The following is a 17,259-nucleotide window of genomic DNA, read 5'->3' as shown; positions in this document are numbered from 1 at the left end:
ATATTTCATTTAATTGCTCTTTTGTTCGACCTCCTTGTCTTTCCATTTGTTCTTTAAGTCAGGCGTGGGTATCTTTTCTTTCTTTTTTTTTTTCTATTTTTATCGCTTCACATATATTAATATACCTACAAATATAGATAGATATAGATACGTCTAGATACATATGTATTTATTAATTACTCTTTTATAAATTGGAGAATGGCTAGCCATATACTATTGCCTAGAGAAGGAACATGATTGTGTTTGGCTCCTTATTTGTCTTCCCTGTTTTCCTCATCCTCGTCTTCGTCTTCGTCATCGTCGTCTCTTTCACGATCATAGAATTCTTCCAAAATCTTTGGAGAAATTCTGTTTAACATCTCCTTTGGATAAATTCTTAGTAAAGACCACGCTAGATCAAGAGATTCAAAGACAGTTCTATTTTCGTATGCACCTTGGGAGATGAATGTCTTCTCGAATTTCTCCAAAAATTCCAAGGATAATTTGTCTTCAGTTGATAGTGCTTCTTCACCAACAACAGCCTTCATTGCTGCCGCGTCCCTACCAATTGCATACTTTGCATACAATTGGTTAGACACATCACCATGATCCTTTCTTGTCATACCTTCACCAATAGCAGATTTCATCAATCTCGATAATGAAGGTAAAACATTAATTGGTGGATAGATACCCCTGTTGTGTAGTTGTCTATCAACGGATATTTGTCCTTCTGTAATGTAACCAGTTAAATCTGGAATTGGATGCGTGATATCATCATTTGGCATTGTTAAAATTGGAATTTGTGTAATCGAACCATTTCTTCCCTCAACACGTCCTGCTCTTTCATAAATGGTAGACAAATCGGTATACATATAACCCGGGTAACCTCTTCTACCAGGAACTTCTTCTCTAGCTGCAGAAACTTCTCTTAATGCGTCTGCGTAAGAGGACATATCTGTCAAAATGGTCAAAACGTGTCTCTCGGTCTGGTATGCCAAGTATTCAGCTGTTGTTAATGCTAATCTTGGAGTAATAATTCTTTCAATGGTTGGATCGTTTGCCAAATTCAAGAATAACGATGTTCTTTCAAGTGATCCATTTTCCTCGAAATCCTGTTTGAAGAACCTCGAAGTTTCCAAGTTAACACCCATTGCAGCAAAAACAATAGAGAAATTTTCTTCATGACCATCATGGACATCCTTTGTTGGTCTAACCAAACCTGCTTGTCTACAAATCTGTGCTGCGATCTCGTTATGTGGCAAACCAGAAGCAGAGAAAATTGGAATCTTCTGACCTCTTGCAATCGAGTTCATTGTATCGATTGCAGAAACACCAGTGGAAATCATTTCTTCAGGATAGATTCTTGCATATGGGTTGATTGGAGATCCATTAATATCAAGGTAGTCTTCAGCAAAAACTCTTGGCCCATTATCGATCGGTCTACCAGAACCATCAAAGACTCTACCAAGCATATCTTCGGAAACTGGAATTTTCAAACTGGAACCGGTAAATTCAACTCTGGTTTTCTTGACATCAATGCCGGATGTACCTTCAAAAACTTGGACAACGGCCTTATCGCCTCTAACTTCTAAAACTTGACCTGCTCTGGTAGTTCCATCGGGCAAGGTTAAATCGACAATCTCGTTATATGATGGGAACTTCACGTTTTCCAAAATCACCAATGGACCATTGACACCCCCAACCGTGTTATAGTTCAACCTTGGCTTGATATTAAACCCCTGGGTAACAGCCTTCTTATTTAATTCGTCTATACAAATAATATTGTGACATCTTTTGTTAGTAAACACAATTCCACACAAATCACCACTACGATCACCACCACATCGACATATACATACATAGCTCTTTATCTGACAACATGCTCAGTATCGACCTCTTGTCTGAATAACGCTTTGCTCTTTTGGCTCTCTTGTGTCTAGTATGCGTCAATTGTTTTACTTCCTGTTATCAATGTGAATATTAAGCAGCCACAACGCGGATACCCCATGTAGTTGCTGTCACGATTGCGGAAATGGCAGACTTTTCAAGGCACATGGCATGAAGGCTCAGCAGTATTATATAGAGTTTCAGGTTGACCTTGCTTTGACAATACATTCCATTCGGGGACACTACACTGTACTACACTATATGGCATTATGCAATAGCGTACATAATCGCAAAGTAACGGGTATTTCCTTAACGGCCCCTTATAAACGTGTATAAAGCTTCGGCTAATGCTCGATGGTCATGAAGAAGAGGGAGGCCTTCTTGGGCACTTGGTGGAATGGTGATTCTGGGATGCGACGTTGAGGATACAGTGGTATCCATACATGCACGGTCTCTACGTAAGGAAAGTGCCTGCTTGAAAGCGCCCGGATCTCTTAATTTGTAACTCTTGATAGGGAGTTCCGTCTCATTCAATCCCTCTTTATTCTGAGAGTCCTTTGTAGGTTTACTGAAAAACCATCCTTTACTCCTTTGTTTGTGAATTGCGGTTTGGTGTTGTCGACTCTTTTCTTTCAACAATCGGATATTGGTGCTCCTAATCTTATCATATTGAATCAATCTTTTTAGAGAATCAATGATGCGAATTATCAATGCATCATATTGTAAGATAGTGGCGAAAGTGGGACACTCTTGGAGGAATCCTGGAATTAGGTATTTTAATAAGGTCACAATATTTAGCACCACCTGTGATAGACCAATACAGAACTCCATCAATCCTAACTTGTCCAAGTCTTCGATCGTCATTTTACCCTTGAACCTGAATATTTTGTCCCCCACTCGTAAATCATTCTCTCGAACACCAACTTGATATGGCATGTACACCTGTAGAGCTTGTGCCACAACTGACACAAAAATGGCACTTTTCATTAGAGATTCTAGTGTAAGATCCAAGGTATACTCGTGTATCTTATCAATTCCGATTATGGGGGTCAGTAGGATACTTAGTTGGTTAGTTTCAATGATTTCAATATTCCACAATATGAAGATATCAAATATCATTGATTGCTGCCTCTCTCTGATTCTGCTCAGCTGTCTAAGTACAATATTGTCATTCATATAATTGAGCGTCTCCTTGACATCTTTATGTTTTGTATATTGAAGTTTATTAAAATCTATCCGAGCGATATCTAGCATGGACTTCCTCTCTATAGTCGTCTTCTTTAGCAACCTGATTCGACTTCGCAAAATTTCGTTTTTCTCCTCCTTTTCCCTTAGAATACGTGCAACACTGTCTAATCCTTTGATCTTTCTCATCATCTCGACATTCAACAACATCAGAGCCAACCTTGCAATTGAGTCAATAGAGACATCGGTGCCTTCCAAGTTGTCAAATTTATAATGGCCTTGCAAATATAACTCTAGATATTTACGATAATTATCTCCAAAACACACATCCAAAACCCTATTGATATCATGGACCATCTTGGAATTGATTTCTTTGATGTTAATATTGTTAATATTGTATTTGAGCAGCCGGAAACTCATGCACGACGGACAATATAGTTTAGTCTTTGTGTCTATGTCATCCAATTCCCGCTCACATATCCCACAGTGCACCAATCCCATAGTTAGGTTGTATAATTGATGACGAAAAGGGAGTATATGCGCTATCAGGAACTAGCCAAGCCTTCAAGCTCGAATATAAAGACAATTTTCACCATCTCAGAGTTTCAGAATGTACATTTTTCCACACAAGAGGGAAAAAAAAGGAGCATAAGGGGGTGTTCAGTAGTAGAATGTATGGAAGACACATAGATGCAATTGTATCTGATAAACTCGATATCCAATGCAGTTTCAAGTAAGGGTCCTGGTACTGACTATATTTGCTCTTGCCTGTGTAGGTGCCCTATATTTAGGCCTAGCCGACCTCTCACTCCCTCACGACAAGGTTATACATTTCAGCACTTTTTTCATTCTCAGTACTCTATTCTACTGGTTATTTAAGACAAGATATAGGTACTTTGCTAGCATTTCGACATTCATAATATGCACAATTTGCGGGTCAGTTGGGAGTGAATTTCTACAACATTGGGTTTCTCCATATAGAACATTTGATAAACATGACATAATAGCCAATTTATGTGGTTCTTTTGCTGCAATCATAGTCTCAGAACTATACAGATATTTCCTCCATATTGATGAACAGAATACATACTATGAATCAGTACCATTGAATGATATTATAGTATAGTATACAAAGTGAACACTTTAGAAATTACAAGTCTCGGCGATTTTTGCTGCCAAGTTCTCAAGATACTGCTGATCAACTTCATCGAACCCATTTAAATTCAAACAATCTAAATCCATGACACCTACAAGTTTTCCTCTTTGAATAATTGGAACAACAATCTCGCTCTTTGTCATGCCATCACATGCAATATGACCAGGAAATTTCTCCACATCTGCAACTAATTGTGTCCTTAACTCGCTAGCAGCTGTCCCACATACCCCCGTACCTATTTTGATGGATTGACAAGCAACTTTCCCCATAAATGGTCCTAGTATAAGTTGTTCTGTATTCTCCGGATCCAGAACATAAAACCCAGCCCAGTTGACTCCACGATCTTGGTAATAGTGGTACAAAAGAGAACTACAATTCGCCAAATTGGCAACCCAATTGCTCTGTGAGAGAGCTAGCGCCTCATATGAAAGAATGAGTGTCTCCAAAGCATCCTTTTGCGAGAGTGACTTATCAAAATTGGAATAATCTGCATGGTGGGACATTTTTATTATTTTCTGTTTTTTTGGGGCCCCTCTATATTAATTGGAGCGTTATATATATCTTGATAAAATAAGTGGTGTAATTAAACAATATAATAATGAAGTAACTCAGTGAAACTGATAAATTTGGCATATCGAGAAAAAACGAAATTCTCGGCGAGGGCGAAACGGAAATTGGACAAACTTTATTTTCAACAAATACACTGGCGTCAGTTTGGACAATGTGCACACCCTAACCAACTTTACTTTGGAGGCATTCACGGACAACACTGGAGACATCGCCTTTGCATCTGCGGCCAATCCACATCTTTTTCAAAGACACACATCCCCTTCACCATCTAGCCTCAAGACCTCCATCCACCCCAATTCTCCACTCTTCACACCCATAGATAATAACTCCGCATTTTATCAATCCAAAATTCCAAAAAATGATCAGTTCAGATTCCCTCTTCGACAACAACATCAATTCCAGCCAGCAGGTGCAAGATTTATCTTCTTTACACGTTCCGCAATTACCAATGGATCAAACTGTCCATTATTCTGATGAAAATGAGCATCATGATCAACAACAACAACAACAACAACAACAACAACAACAACAACAACAAATTCAACAAGAATCTTCTATTGATGAGTCATTTGATCTTGATTTAGGTAAGAGCTTGATCACTTATAGAGTATTAGTTTCTAGAAGGGAAGCTGGTGCTATTATCGGTAAAGAAGGTTCCAATATTAGTAACCTAAGAGAAAAATATGATGTTAAAGCAGGTGTTTCTAAAGTTGTTGATGGATGTATCGATCGTATCTTAACAATTTCAGGTATTGTCGATCACATCTCAGAAGCTCTAGTTTCTGTTGCACAAAGTGTCCTTGATGCCAACTTATCGACTATCCAAGAGTCTGAGGAGAATGGCACTAATCCTACTAGATTAATAAGTTATGAATATCCACCATTGAGACCTTTGGCTCAGAGACCAGATTATCAATCTGAAGAATACAAAACCAACTTGTTTCTAAGATTATTGATTCCAAACTCTCAAATTGGTACTTTAATTGGTAAACAAGGTGTTAGAATTAAGGCGATCCAAGAAGAGAACAACATTAAAATGGTGGGCTCGAAGGATTTTCTTGATAACTCAAATGAGAGACTGGTTGAATTGCAAGGTACTAGTGAAAATTTGAAAAATGCATTAGACTCAATTTCAAAATACCTCCTAAGGGACTATCAGGGTACCGTTCCAACCATCTATTATTCACCTAGCGCACCTTTGGAGAACACCAGATACTATAATGGCAACAGTAATGGCAATGGGCCAAATTTTAGCAGAAAGAACAGTTATCCTTCTTCGACTCCTCTATACACCCAAAGCAACCCAAGTAATTTTAGTACAGGTAAGGAAATAATTAAAAAAATTTCTTTCCCAAATGAATACATTGGTGCCTTGATCGGTAAAAGAGGTTCAAGAATCCAAGAGATTCGGTTAACATCGTCATGTGCCGTTGCAATTGAAAATGAAAACAATACTCAAGACGGTGAAAGAGAGATCACTTTGGTTGGTACCAAAAATGCTGTTGATAAGGCAATTGATTTGTTAAATATGTATTATGAAAGAGAGCAAAAGAGAAGAATGAATCAATGATTTATTGTCCATAACTTATTTTATTTTTTTTAGTTTAGTTTTACTAGTTGTTATTCTTAATGTAAGGAAATGTTTAAGCTTTTTACTATACAGCGGTTGTAATTTTCTTTTAGAAAAAAAAAAGACAATTTTTTTTGTTTATTTGAGAACTATTAGAAAACCTTATAAAAGTACTAATGTATATTAAAGAATATTAATTCCCAAAAGTTTATGCTTCAACTGCTTCAGCTTGTTCAACTTCTTCAGCTGCCTCAGGTTGAGCGGACTTGTGAACAATGACAGATGGTTCTTCAACTCTTTCATCTTCCTTTGGTTCAAGGACCTTAACGTAATCTGGTAAGGATCTTGGGCCCTTCTTGTTTTGAGCTGGATCCTTCATAATCTTAACCTTTAAACCGAGGACACCTTGTCTCAAAAGAACGTGTCTGGTAGCAACTTCAATAAAGTCGTTAACTGGTTGACCAGAGTGAATCATGAAACCGGAACCAAACTTCATAGCCTTTGCTCTAGCACCCTTGGACTTACCAGAAATGATAACTTCAACACCCTTTGCACCGGATTCCATAACGTTTCTGATAACACCGTAAGCTGCTCTTCTAACAGCTAAACCGTTTAATAGCTTGAACTTTAAGGATTCACATTGGGTTGCAGCGGATAAGCCTCTGTTTTGAACTCTTTCAGCGTAAAGGACAATGGAACCTGGGGTTAACTTGAATCTCTTTTGGATCAACATGGTTAATTCTCTGATTCTTCTACCCTTTTCACCTAAAACATCGTTAGTTCTGGATGCCTTGATGATGACCTCGGTCTTAGTTGGGGTGATCTTGACTTCACAACCAGCGTAACCTTCTTCTGGTAATTCTCTGGTGAAGAATTCATTTAATTCAGCGTAAAAGACACCATCAGCAACAAGCTTTCTCTTCTTGGAAATAACACTAACCATTTTTATGTTTTTGAGTTGGTAGAAGAGAATAAAATAAGAATAAGAAAAATTATATTAATTGAAAAAGAAGTACACAATAATATAAAACGTACCAGTTAACTGAAAAATTGGACACACTGTTCCCCTCCACCAAGTCGAGAAAATAAAATTGGGCGAACCTCTGAAAAAAAAAGGGCATTAGATTCAAACCCTGGTATGCCCTTAATTGGCGCACGTGATATGCACGTGCAAAAACATGTTTCCAAAAATAGAAGTAGATTTTGCAAAAGAACGAAACGAAAAAGAAGACAATTAAAAACAACAGCATTGTATCCTGCTGAGCCACCAGCTGTGCCCTTCTCTATATGAAAAAAAAAAAAAATAAAAGGTCTGGACTCTCCAAATGTAGGAGAGCTGGACTTCCATTTGATTAAGCAACAACGTTAAATATTTTGGGTCATCACGTCAAAGACATTTTCTGAAGTATCTACAATTTCCATAAAAGCGTCTCTCATACAGCCATGTCCAGGGGTCAGACACAGGTTACTTTCAACGTTAGCGATTACTATGAAATCAAAGAAATAGTGGGGGAAGGCGCTTATGGCATTGTTTGTTCAGCTATTTATAAACCATCACAACAAAAAGTTGCAATCAAAAAGATTCAGCCTTTTGAGAGAACAATGTTTTGTTTGAGAACCTTGAGGGAATTGAAACTCTTGAAACATTTCAATCACGAAAACATAATAAGTATTCTAGACATCCAAATACCCTACGATTATGAGAGCTTCAACGAAGTTTACCTAATACAAGAATTAATGGAGACCGATTTACATCGAGTTATCAGAACACAAAAATTGACCGATAACCATTGTCAGTACTTTATATATCAGACCCTTAGGGCGCTGAAGGCATTACACTCGGCTAACGTTTTGCATAGAGACCTCAAACCTTCTAATTTACTATTGAATTCCAATTGTGATTTAAAAGTTTGCGATTTTGGTTTGGCAAGATCTGTTGCTTCCCAAGAGGATAACTTTGGGTTTATGACCGAGTATGTGGCAACGAGATGGTATAGAGCCCCGGAAATCATGCTGACGTTTCAAGAATACACCACGGCTATTGATGTTTGGTCTGTTGGCTGCATCTTGGCCGAAATGTTGTCCGGTAGGCCTTTGTTCCCAGGTACCGATTATCATAATCAGTTGGCCCTGATCATCAACATCTTGGGAACCCCTAAAATGGACGATTTTAATTCGATCAAATCAAGACGTGCTAAGGAATACATAAAAATGATCCCATTCAAACCTAAAGTTCCGTTTAATCAACTATTTCCTGATGCTAATCCGGATGCAACCGATTTGCTGGAGAAGTTGCTAACCTTCAATCCAAAAAATAGAATAACTGTAACTGAAGCTCTGAATCACCCATATGTTGCTTTTTACCATGAGCCTAATGATGAACCAGATGCGGACCCGTTGCCAGAAGATTTCTTTGATTTCGACAAGAGGAAGGATGAGTTGACAATTCTTGAACTTAAAAAGATGCTTTATGATGAAATCATGAAACCTTTACACTAAATAATTATACACCTTTACTTCTTCCTTATATTTTACTTTTTACTTTTTTTTGTCTCCTTTTTACTTCCTTTTACTTTGCTGCTTGCATTTTCCTTGTATTATCATATTTGTTACATTTTACTTTTTCTAATTCTCCCTATGATTTTAGCAATCATTGCATAGTATCTTTTTATTTTCAATCATCTTCTTACTGTTTTTTTCCCTGTCTTCTTTTTTTTTCTTCTTTCCAGTTTTTTTTGCATCTATTCAAAGAATAGCATACCCTCGGATATTAGAGATAATCTATCTGTTAGTTATTCATAATCACATTATTGTAGATATTTTTCACTCAGATTCGCTATAGTTGCATTTTATATATCATGTATTAATGATAGGGTCTTTTTTTTTTTAACTACAAAAACTTGGATGCTTAATCAGGAGAAATCACTTCGCTTTATCATGGTTGAGGACTTGAAGACTTTGACTATTAATATTCCTACTAGACCACCGGATTTTCCCGTTGAAATATGGGTTCGAATATCGAAACATTTGAGAAAAGAAGACATTTTCCGACTATCTTTGACGAATCATAGATTTTACATATTATTAACAAGCAATGACATCTGGTATCCAAGAATCAAAAATACGTGGTTTCTATGTGACTACAATGATTTGGAAATGACACATAAGAGGAGAATGAAAATGAATGAAACGTATTTCCAGTATTTCCAAAGAAAGAAGAGAGACGACGCATTTGTGATTGGATTAATCAGCGATATACTGAATTTTGGAGGTACTCAGGATGAAAGCGATTCGATTGAATCTAGAATGGAAGAAGTATATAAAAACTTCAAGAAATATTTACCTTGCTTATTGAACATGACGTATCATATAACTACCTCTTTATTTAGGTCTTCTAGAAATTGTATTTTACTTTATGACTTCAATTCGTGGCAATATAATAGGAGTTCTAAGTTAGATACAATATATACAGCCTCCAAAATAATTGAGAACTGCCAGTTGTATGATATGCTCAAATTTGTGGCTGGTATTGAGAGTAATCCACCCAAAGACCTGGAATCTCTTTTTGTCAAATTATCATGCTTTGACACTAGCTACTACGAATTGATTTTCCAACGACAGAGTACTATTAAATCGACAGTCGCATCATATAAGGAATGGCATGAGAAGAACTTAGATTCTAGTGTACAACGCAAAATTGTTACTCTTAATGCACTATTACACGCAGTGATCAGATCAAAACGCAAAAGATTAGATAAATTTGACACGTTCATATCCCCTGACCCAACTTATGAAGATGCTTCAATTTTAAGGTTTTACAGTGGCGACTATGTTACTTCTATTCCGATTGTTGTCAATTCAATCGTTGAAAAATTAGCTAACATGGTCGGCCTAGGTGAGTTTATAGAGATCAATGAGAACTGCATAAAAATAACCGAAAATGGTGAGAACTCCTACTTATTAGTTGGTACAAATCAAGCACATTTGAAAGCGGAACATTTAGTACCTGAGATTTTGAGGAAGTTTCCAATGGTTGATTTGCGAAGTGGTCCTGGCAAAAATGAAAGTGAAAGGTTGAAGCATATATACTTAGGTAAAATTTTTACACATTTCACAGATAAAGAGAATAGAACAGATGGAATGTATGGCTGGAATAGATTGTTTGATTTCAACGATAATGGAGAAGTCGTATTGGCGGTAAATAGAAATCAATATTTACAAGGACAGATACTTGGATGTGCAGGAGAAGTTAAGCTAGACCAATACAATCTAATGAAAAAGATATTGTTCAAAAGAGATGCACAATACATAACCAATAGGCAAGACATCTTTAATCTACCAATCTACAATATGCTCAAGTACGAAAATGTTAAATCTTTCAAGCAACTATATTTGAAGAATATACCGCTAATTAATAACAAAGGCTATCATGAAAAGGATATATATTGGAAATCTGATAACTTGAGTATTGGTGATGTTGTTTGGTCCACTTTTTTGAACACTTACGGAGTCATTGTAAAACTTGAAGAAGGTGCGCTTCTGTCTACAGATTCATTACAAGAGCAATCATCGCATCAGCATGAAGTTTTCAGTCTGAAGGGTATCAGATATGAATCAGTCAACCCCATTGATTTCTATGTTTATTGTGGGTCATATGGGACTTTGATTTGTCGCAGCAAGAGCTTAGTAAAAAGAGAGCATCAACACATTGAGTCGCTTCTTATGTACGATCAATTGGGAGAGTGGTTTTCCTCATATGATTATAATGCCAAAAAATTCATCTATAGACATGGAAAATATTTACAATAATTATACATAGTATAGAACTCTTTCGCTCGTTGCTGCTCTTATTAACGTGCTGCTACTATTGTTGGTGAGGCACTCATTGTTCTCGGTATTATTCTTGTCGACCCGTGTGTTTAATTTCTCTATAGTTTGGATCTATCGTAAGGAGAATACCTTAGAGGTAAAAATTTATCCATCAATATATTTTGGAGTAATGAGTAAGCATTGGAACTTATCCAATAAATGACCAAAGCCGCTGGAGCTTGGGTGGCGACGGCGGTTAAAAAGATAAGTGATGAACGAGATAGCGTAATGATAACGTCGAATGCAGTCGGTCTCAATGTATTTTTCTTGCCTCGTGTAGTTAGTTGCATTAAATCTGCCGTTTTAAAGTTCCATTCGGCATTAGATAACGCAACAATACCGAGAACAACTGGCAAGGCAAAATACGGATCACTGACGGACAAATCATGTAAGTGCAAGAACCCTTCCTCTGTTAAAGACATGTCAATTGACTTTTTCCCCAAATCAGACCAACCGGTTATAGTCCTAAACATATAAGAGAAGGAGACCCAAAGAGGAATTTGCACTGCAGGTAGCAAGACCATTTTCCAAGACTGGCAACCATAATCTTTAAACAGTTTCCTCTGGCGTTTGATTTTCTCCTTGGCTGCCAAGATCATTATTTTATCGGCAGTTAAAGTTGCCCTTTCATTAGGCAAAGAGGTGGAAGATCGTTTGAGTTGTTCGTTTTGCGCAATTGAAGCTAGTTTGGCACGCAAGACTGGAGTCGTTGCCTGGACGATGGGTCTGAGTTCGTTCTGTTTCCTTAACCCTTTCCTCTGGTATATTGCAATCGGTAGAGTAAAGCATGTACGCATTGTGAACGTGACTAGGGGAATGAATATGTACCATGGCAATCCTGAATCGGCATGTATTTGGATGAGCATCTCAGATGCATGGTTCAAGCTGTCGAAAACAGGTTGAAAGGAAAATTCTCTTTTCATTCGGTAGCTGCCAAACCCGCCTCTACTTCGAAGAACGGGTCTGGAGATACAATTGGGTCTAGTTATTAGCCTAGATAACATCGTGTTTATAAAGAATAAGTTGTTTGATCAGCAACCAAGTTCTGGCATTGAATTGTACCAGATTCCAAAATAATATAAAGGAAGGCAAATGTTCTCTACTTTCTTCCAATAGGAACCTGTATAATGCTGTGTTGGGCTTTTTAGAGATCGATTCAAATGGAGACAATCTGTACAAAATCTGTTCCAATGTGAGGTGATTCTCTGTGATTCGATTCCTCCCCACTGCTACTTCTCGCGAAACACGTGAATTCCCCCAATACAAAGAAGCAATTTTCATGATATACATGAATTGAAAGGCTACATGTTTTTTGCCCAAGCCGTGATGAATTTGCCATTTGAAGAGTGTGCTTGACTTCTTCAGGCACTAACGGAACTATCCACTTCTCCTTGTCTCTAAGTGTATACAGATGCTGAAAAGAGGAAGACAGGCGCCAAGGCTCAACCGGGCATGCATGCTTTGCGGGATTGTGCAGGGAATGAACCAGTTTCGAAATGAGGGCTGTCCCAACTGTGAGTCTGTGCTTCATCTCCAAGACAACGACGACGTGATCAGAGAATGCACCTCGCCTACCTTCGAAGGGCTTGTGGCCCTCAGAGGGTCGGAGAAATCGTGGGTGGCAAGGTGGTTGCGGGTGGACAACTTTGTTCCCGGTGTGTATGCTGTTCGGATCGTGGGGAAGCTTCCGGACGACATCAAAAGCGACTTGCTTGCCCAGGGAATCGAGTACCGCCCTCGCGATGGCAGTGTTCAAGACTAGACATGTTGCTAGTACTGGTGGTGTTAATACATGTGCTACGAATACCGGTTCTGCTCGTGTGTTGTTAGCGCTTCTTTATTATTCGGCCCGTCTTAGTCTTAATAGCATATACACAAGGTATATTATTATTATTATGGCAAGTATGTATATGTTTAGGTTGATATATATGTGTGTGTATATACATGCATCCAAAAGAACGATATCTAAAGTATACGCAAATACTCAACACAGGACAAAATTATGTCTCTGGCTCGTTCCGCTCACGTTTTTCTCAGTATACGATCTTCAACAGAATTTTCAAACTTCTTTTTTTTTTTTTTTCACATTCAAATCCACTATAGTTAAAATTTTTCACATGCTCGAATAACCACTTTTCCATATAAAAAGGGCATATTCGTCTTTTCCAAGATTCGGGTCCTCTCAGGATACGTTGATGCTTCATCTGTAAGAGTTTGATTGTTTTCCTCCTTGTTTTTTTTCTTTCTTTTGTTTCCTCTCCAACAACCGTACAAGAAACAAACTATGTCCGCTCCATCCCAAACTTACAAGGTTGCAGATATCTCCTTAGCTGCCTTTGGTAGAAAAGATATCGAACTATCCGAAAATGAAATGCCAGGTCTTATGTACATCAGAAAGAAGTACGGACCAGCACAACCATTAAAGGGTGCTAGAATTGCCGGTTGTTTACACATGACCATCCAAACTGCTGTTTTAATTGAAACTTTGGTTGCGTTAGGTGCAGAAGTTACCTGGTCTTCTTGTAACATCTACTCCACTCAGGATCACGCTGCTGCAGCTATTGCCGCAGCTGGTGTTCCAGTTTTCGCTTGGAAGGGTGAAACCGAAGAAGAGTACGAATGGTGTATTGAACAACAACTATTTGCATTCAAGGATGGTAAGAAATTGAATTTGATTTTGGATGATGGTGGTGATTTAACTAAATTAGTCCATGACAAGTACCCAGAAATGTTAGATGATTGTTTCGGTTTATCTGAAGAAACTACCACTGGTGTCCACAACTTGTACAAGATGGTCAAGGATAATGTCTTGAAGATTCCAGCTATCAATGTTAATGATTCCGTTACCAAGTCCAAATTCGACAACTTATACGGTTGTAGAGAATCTTTGATTGATGGTATTAAGAGGGCAACCGATGTCATGGTTGCTGGTAAAGTTGCAGTTGTTGCAGGTTTCGGTGATGTTGGTAAAGGTTGTGCTATGGCTCTTAGAGGTATGGGTGCAAGAGTTATTGTTACTGAAGTCGATCCAATTAACGCTTTGCAAGCTGCAGTTTCTGGTTATGAAGTCAACACTATGGATGACGTCGCTAAGATTGGTCAAATTTTCGTCACAACTACCGGTTGTAGAGATATCATCACTGGTGCACATTTCGAACAAATGCCAGAAGATGCAATTGTTTGTAACATTGGTCACTTTGATATTGAAATTGATGTTGCTTGGTTGAAGGCTAACGCTGTTGAATGTATCAACATCAAGCCACAAGTTGACAGATACCTTATGAAGTCTGGTAGACACGTCATCTTATTAGCAGATGGAAGATTGGTTAACTTGGGTTGTGCAACTGGTCATTCCTCCTTTGTCATGTCATGTTCCTTCTCTAACCAAGTTTTAGCCCAAATCGCTTTGTTCAAGGCTAATGATGCGGAATTCAGAAAGACTTACCCAGAATTCGAAAAGACTGGTCCTTTCACCGTTGGTGTCCACATCTTACCAAAGATTTTGGATGAAACCGTTGCAAGATGTCATTTGGACCACTTGGGAGTTAAATTGACCAAGTTATCTAATGCTCAAGCAGATTACTTATCCATCCCAGAGCAAGGTCCATACAAGCCAGATCACTACAGATACTAAGCGTGGATTCGTTTTTTTTTTCTATTGTGTTTCTTAAATCACTCTTATATCGTACCTTATTTTCTAATAGAACATTCAACATATTTATTAGATTTCCTCCTTTTGATATCATGATATGATGCAATCTATCTAGGGGTTTACCTTTTTATATCTCTCACTTTCATTTATACGTCCATTTCCTCTTTGTATATTATACGGAGTTAATATATTCTCCTCAACGGGTTCAAATACATTAAAAACAAGAGAGAAACTTCTGAAGTTTTCCATTGTAACTGGGATGTGGGAGTTGCACCAAATTCCAACCCGATAAGATAAGCCGCGAGTTGCTTTCTCAAATTGTTAAGATTGTGTCAAATTAACCATTCTTATATCCAATAGTGCATATTTTTATAAACTACTAAGCTGTAAAGACGATTTACAAACAGTGGGGCATTATCCAATATGGTTGAGTTAACAATAAGGGAGGCTAGGGTACCCGAATATATGAAACTTCAATCACTTTCAACTCACTTGATTAACGAGTTTTCTAACGATGGTGACTTAAAATCGTTGCCGGACACATTACAATGGCAGAAAATAATATATTTAGCAAACCAGGGATATTTAGGGAAGAATCCGGTTAGTTTCATGGATGAAAGTCTTGAGTCTCAAGAATATCTGAGAAACTTGTTAGACATTAGTTTGATCTCTCAGGAATATGCATACTTTGAGCTTGCCAACTCTAACATCACTGGCAATAACTTTAATGGCAGCGGCAAGTCCCATCCCCTCAACGGAGATTCGGGTAGTTTACTGAAATACTTGAATCACGGAAAAAGCTCAACAAGTCTATTGTCTTTAGAACGACAGGCACGTGAAAACGGTATAGATATTGCTAATATCTCCCATTCAGATGGCGGCTACTACTTATCTGGTAATATTAACTGGGGATCCATGGCATCCCTGCAAAACGATCAATTTCTAAATAGGGATGTTTCTTTACCGTATAAATTAGAAATGCCAAAGACAGATGTAAAGCTTCTACTCACCGAAGATGGCAAAGAAATACGTACACCTTTTATTGAAAATACCGTTTTCAATTTGTATCCTCGGTCAAATAACAAAGGTAATGTTGTGACCATACTGATGGACTCGTATGTTACCCCACTATTGGGCATCTTTTATTACGAGATTGAAATCACAAGAGGCGCAAATGATCAAGAAGATGTGGTTATTGGGTTTGTCAAAGATGAGATTAAAAATCTGTCGTATCCTAGTTCTTCAATGGTTGACATGAGAGGTAGTGATGATCGTGCAGTTGGTTGGAATGGTAGAAACGGTGTCCTGACCATTTGGAATGTCAAGCGGATTGAAAAAACAACCTGTAATTTTGGCTGTAACGATGTCGTTGGTATGGGATATAACTTATACAACGATTCATTCTTTATTACCAAGAATGGTTATATGATTTGCGAGTTAGGATCGATTGAAATGTTTTTGGCAAAAAGCTTCGAAGGTAAAAAAAATGTTAAAGGTTTAGTTCCCTCAATAAGTTTAGGATCTTACTCTGGTGCCCGTGTGAACTTAGGGATTAGAAAAGATGATCCTGAATTCAAATTTGATATCTCAAATTATGTTAAACAAAATAAACTGCATTTTATGGATTCTCTCAAAAAAAAGAATACCAAGCCATTTAAACTGCCTGATAACACACTTATTAGTGATAGTATTGATTCTGATAATGATCTTACAACCTACATCGATGCGCTAGTTTTAGGATATTTGAAGTATGGAGGTCATGAATCCATTGTTCAGGCTTTAGAGGCGGATCTAAAAGATTTGCAAAGAAAGATATATATCCCCCCAATTCAAGAATCAAGCAACACCAGACTTGAAACCAAGACCCTGTTACAACTTTGTAGCCTTAAAAGAGACTTGAAGCAGATGATCAAAAACAATGACTTTTATGGGCTGAGGAAACGCTTGGAAATAGAGTATCCTGGGTTTTTAACTACTTATAGAAAGATTGACTTTCGTATAAAAGTGGTTGAGTTGATTTACTTCTTTACTACAGGTAAATATGAGATTGAAAAATGCATCAGATTGGCATCGCAGTTACAAATGTTATTCAAGGAGGAGGAGTTTAAATTTTATGTTAACAGAATAACTGTTTTGTTTTCTTTTAAAGATCCAATCAATTCACCATTGTTCAAGGAATTGTATTATGGGAACAAAACTAAGATCAATCGAGCATTAATTATGGCTATTAATGAGCAAAATCGTTTACCATTAGTTTCACCTTTAGATACCGTGATACTAAGCACTGACCAGAATCTGGAGTCCATGAAAGACGATTCTAATGGTGAAAAGTGGCCTTTGTTAATCAACCTATTAGAAGATTATATAATGTTTTAAAAAAATAAAATGTCA

The 17,259-nt window shown here is 37.6% G+C and overlaps 12 protein-coding genes across 12 annotated transcripts; 7 read left to right on the top strand and 5 right to left on the bottom strand.

Moving 5' to 3' along the window:
• Window positions 1-251: 251 nt before the first annotated feature.
• On the bottom strand, window positions 252-1,860 carry C5L36_0C10240 (uncharacterized protein; the record flags this gene model as incomplete). The annotated part of the gene is made up of 2 exons (XM_029466735.1): window positions 252-1,747; window positions 1,839-1,860. The coding sequence occupies 2 exons, from the start codon at window positions 1,858-1,860 to the stop codon at window positions 252-254; spliced, it is 1,518 nt and encodes a 505-aa protein (XP_029322595.1).
• Window positions 1,861-2,175: 315 nt separating this feature from the next.
• Window positions 2,176-3,552, bottom strand: C5L36_0C10230 (uncharacterized protein; the record flags this gene model as incomplete). The annotated part of the gene is made up of 1 exon (XM_029466734.1): window positions 2,176-3,552. The coding sequence occupies one exon, from the start codon at window positions 3,550-3,552 to the stop codon at window positions 2,176-2,178; it is 1,377 nt and encodes a 458-aa protein (XP_029322594.1).
• Window positions 3,553-3,772: 220 nt separating this feature from the next.
• C5L36_0C10220 (uncharacterized protein) lies at window positions 3,773-4,177 on the top strand (the record flags this gene model as incomplete). The annotated part of the gene is made up of 1 exon (XM_029466733.1): window positions 3,773-4,177. The coding sequence occupies one exon, from the start codon at window positions 3,773-3,775 to the stop codon at window positions 4,175-4,177; it is 405 nt and encodes a 134-aa protein (XP_029322593.1).
• Window positions 4,178-4,194: 17 nt separating this feature from the next.
• C5L36_0C10210 (uncharacterized protein) lies at window positions 4,195-4,710 on the bottom strand (the record flags this gene model as incomplete). Its single annotated transcript, XM_029466732.1, has 1 exon — window positions 4,195-4,710. The coding sequence occupies one exon, from the start codon at window positions 4,708-4,710 to the stop codon at window positions 4,195-4,197; it is 516 nt and encodes a 171-aa protein (XP_029322592.1).
• Window positions 4,711-5,135: 425 nt separating this feature from the next.
• Window positions 5,136-6,347, top strand: C5L36_0C10200 (uncharacterized protein; the record flags this gene model as incomplete). Its single annotated transcript, XM_029466731.1, has 1 exon — window positions 5,136-6,347. The coding sequence occupies one exon, from the start codon at window positions 5,136-5,138 to the stop codon at window positions 6,345-6,347; it is 1,212 nt and encodes a 403-aa protein (XP_029322591.1).
• A 208-nt stretch (window positions 6,348-6,555) lies between these two features.
• C5L36_0C10190 (uncharacterized protein) lies at window positions 6,556-7,290 on the bottom strand (the record flags this gene model as incomplete). The annotated part of the gene is made up of 1 exon (XM_029466730.1): window positions 6,556-7,290. The coding sequence occupies one exon, from the start codon at window positions 7,288-7,290 to the stop codon at window positions 6,556-6,558; it is 735 nt and encodes a 244-aa protein (XP_029322590.1).
• Window positions 7,291-7,790: 500 nt separating this feature from the next.
• On the top strand, window positions 7,791-8,846 carry C5L36_0C10180 (uncharacterized protein; the record flags this gene model as incomplete). Its single annotated transcript, XM_029466729.1, has 1 exon — window positions 7,791-8,846. The coding sequence occupies one exon, from the start codon at window positions 7,791-7,793 to the stop codon at window positions 8,844-8,846; it is 1,056 nt and encodes a 351-aa protein (XP_029322589.1).
• A 405-nt stretch (window positions 8,847-9,251) lies between these two features.
• Window positions 9,252-11,156, top strand: C5L36_0C10170 (uncharacterized protein; the record flags this gene model as incomplete). Its single annotated transcript, XM_029466728.1, has 1 exon — window positions 9,252-11,156. The coding sequence occupies one exon, from the start codon at window positions 9,252-9,254 to the stop codon at window positions 11,154-11,156; it is 1,905 nt and encodes a 634-aa protein (XP_029322588.1).
• A 119-nt stretch (window positions 11,157-11,275) lies between these two features.
• C5L36_0C10160 (uncharacterized protein) lies at window positions 11,276-12,220 on the bottom strand (the record flags this gene model as incomplete). Its single annotated transcript, XM_029466727.1, has 1 exon — window positions 11,276-12,220. One exon carries the CDS (start codon window positions 12,218-12,220, stop codon window positions 11,276-11,278), a length of 945 nt encoding a protein of 314 aa, XP_029322587.1.
• Window positions 12,221-12,627: 407 nt separating this feature from the next.
• Window positions 12,628-12,978, top strand: C5L36_0C10150 (uncharacterized protein; the record flags this gene model as incomplete). The annotated part of the gene is made up of 1 exon (XM_029466726.1): window positions 12,628-12,978. One exon carries the CDS (start codon window positions 12,628-12,630, stop codon window positions 12,976-12,978), a length of 351 nt encoding a protein of 116 aa, XP_029322586.1.
• Window positions 12,979-13,500: 522 nt separating this feature from the next.
• On the top strand, window positions 13,501-14,850 carry C5L36_0C10140 (uncharacterized protein; the record flags this gene model as incomplete). The annotated part of the gene is made up of 1 exon (XM_029466725.1): window positions 13,501-14,850. The coding sequence occupies one exon, from the start codon at window positions 13,501-13,503 to the stop codon at window positions 14,848-14,850; it is 1,350 nt and encodes a 449-aa protein (XP_029322585.1).
• Window positions 14,851-15,291: 441 nt separating this feature from the next.
• C5L36_0C10130 (uncharacterized protein) lies at window positions 15,292-17,244 on the top strand (the record flags this gene model as incomplete). The annotated part of the gene is made up of 1 exon (XM_029466724.1): window positions 15,292-17,244. The coding sequence occupies one exon, from the start codon at window positions 15,292-15,294 to the stop codon at window positions 17,242-17,244; it is 1,953 nt and encodes a 650-aa protein (XP_029322584.1).
• Between the last annotated feature and the right edge of the window lie 15 nt (window positions 17,245-17,259).

The sequence above is a fragment of the Pichia kudriavzevii genome, chromosome 3 (genome assembly GCF_003054445.1).
Source record: "Pichia kudriavzevii chromosome 3, complete sequence".
Taxonomy (NCBI): domain Eukaryota; kingdom Fungi; phylum Ascomycota; class Pichiomycetes; order Pichiales; family Pichiaceae; genus Pichia; species Pichia kudriavzevii.
This window is presented reverse-complemented; position numbering and strand designations above follow the sequence as displayed.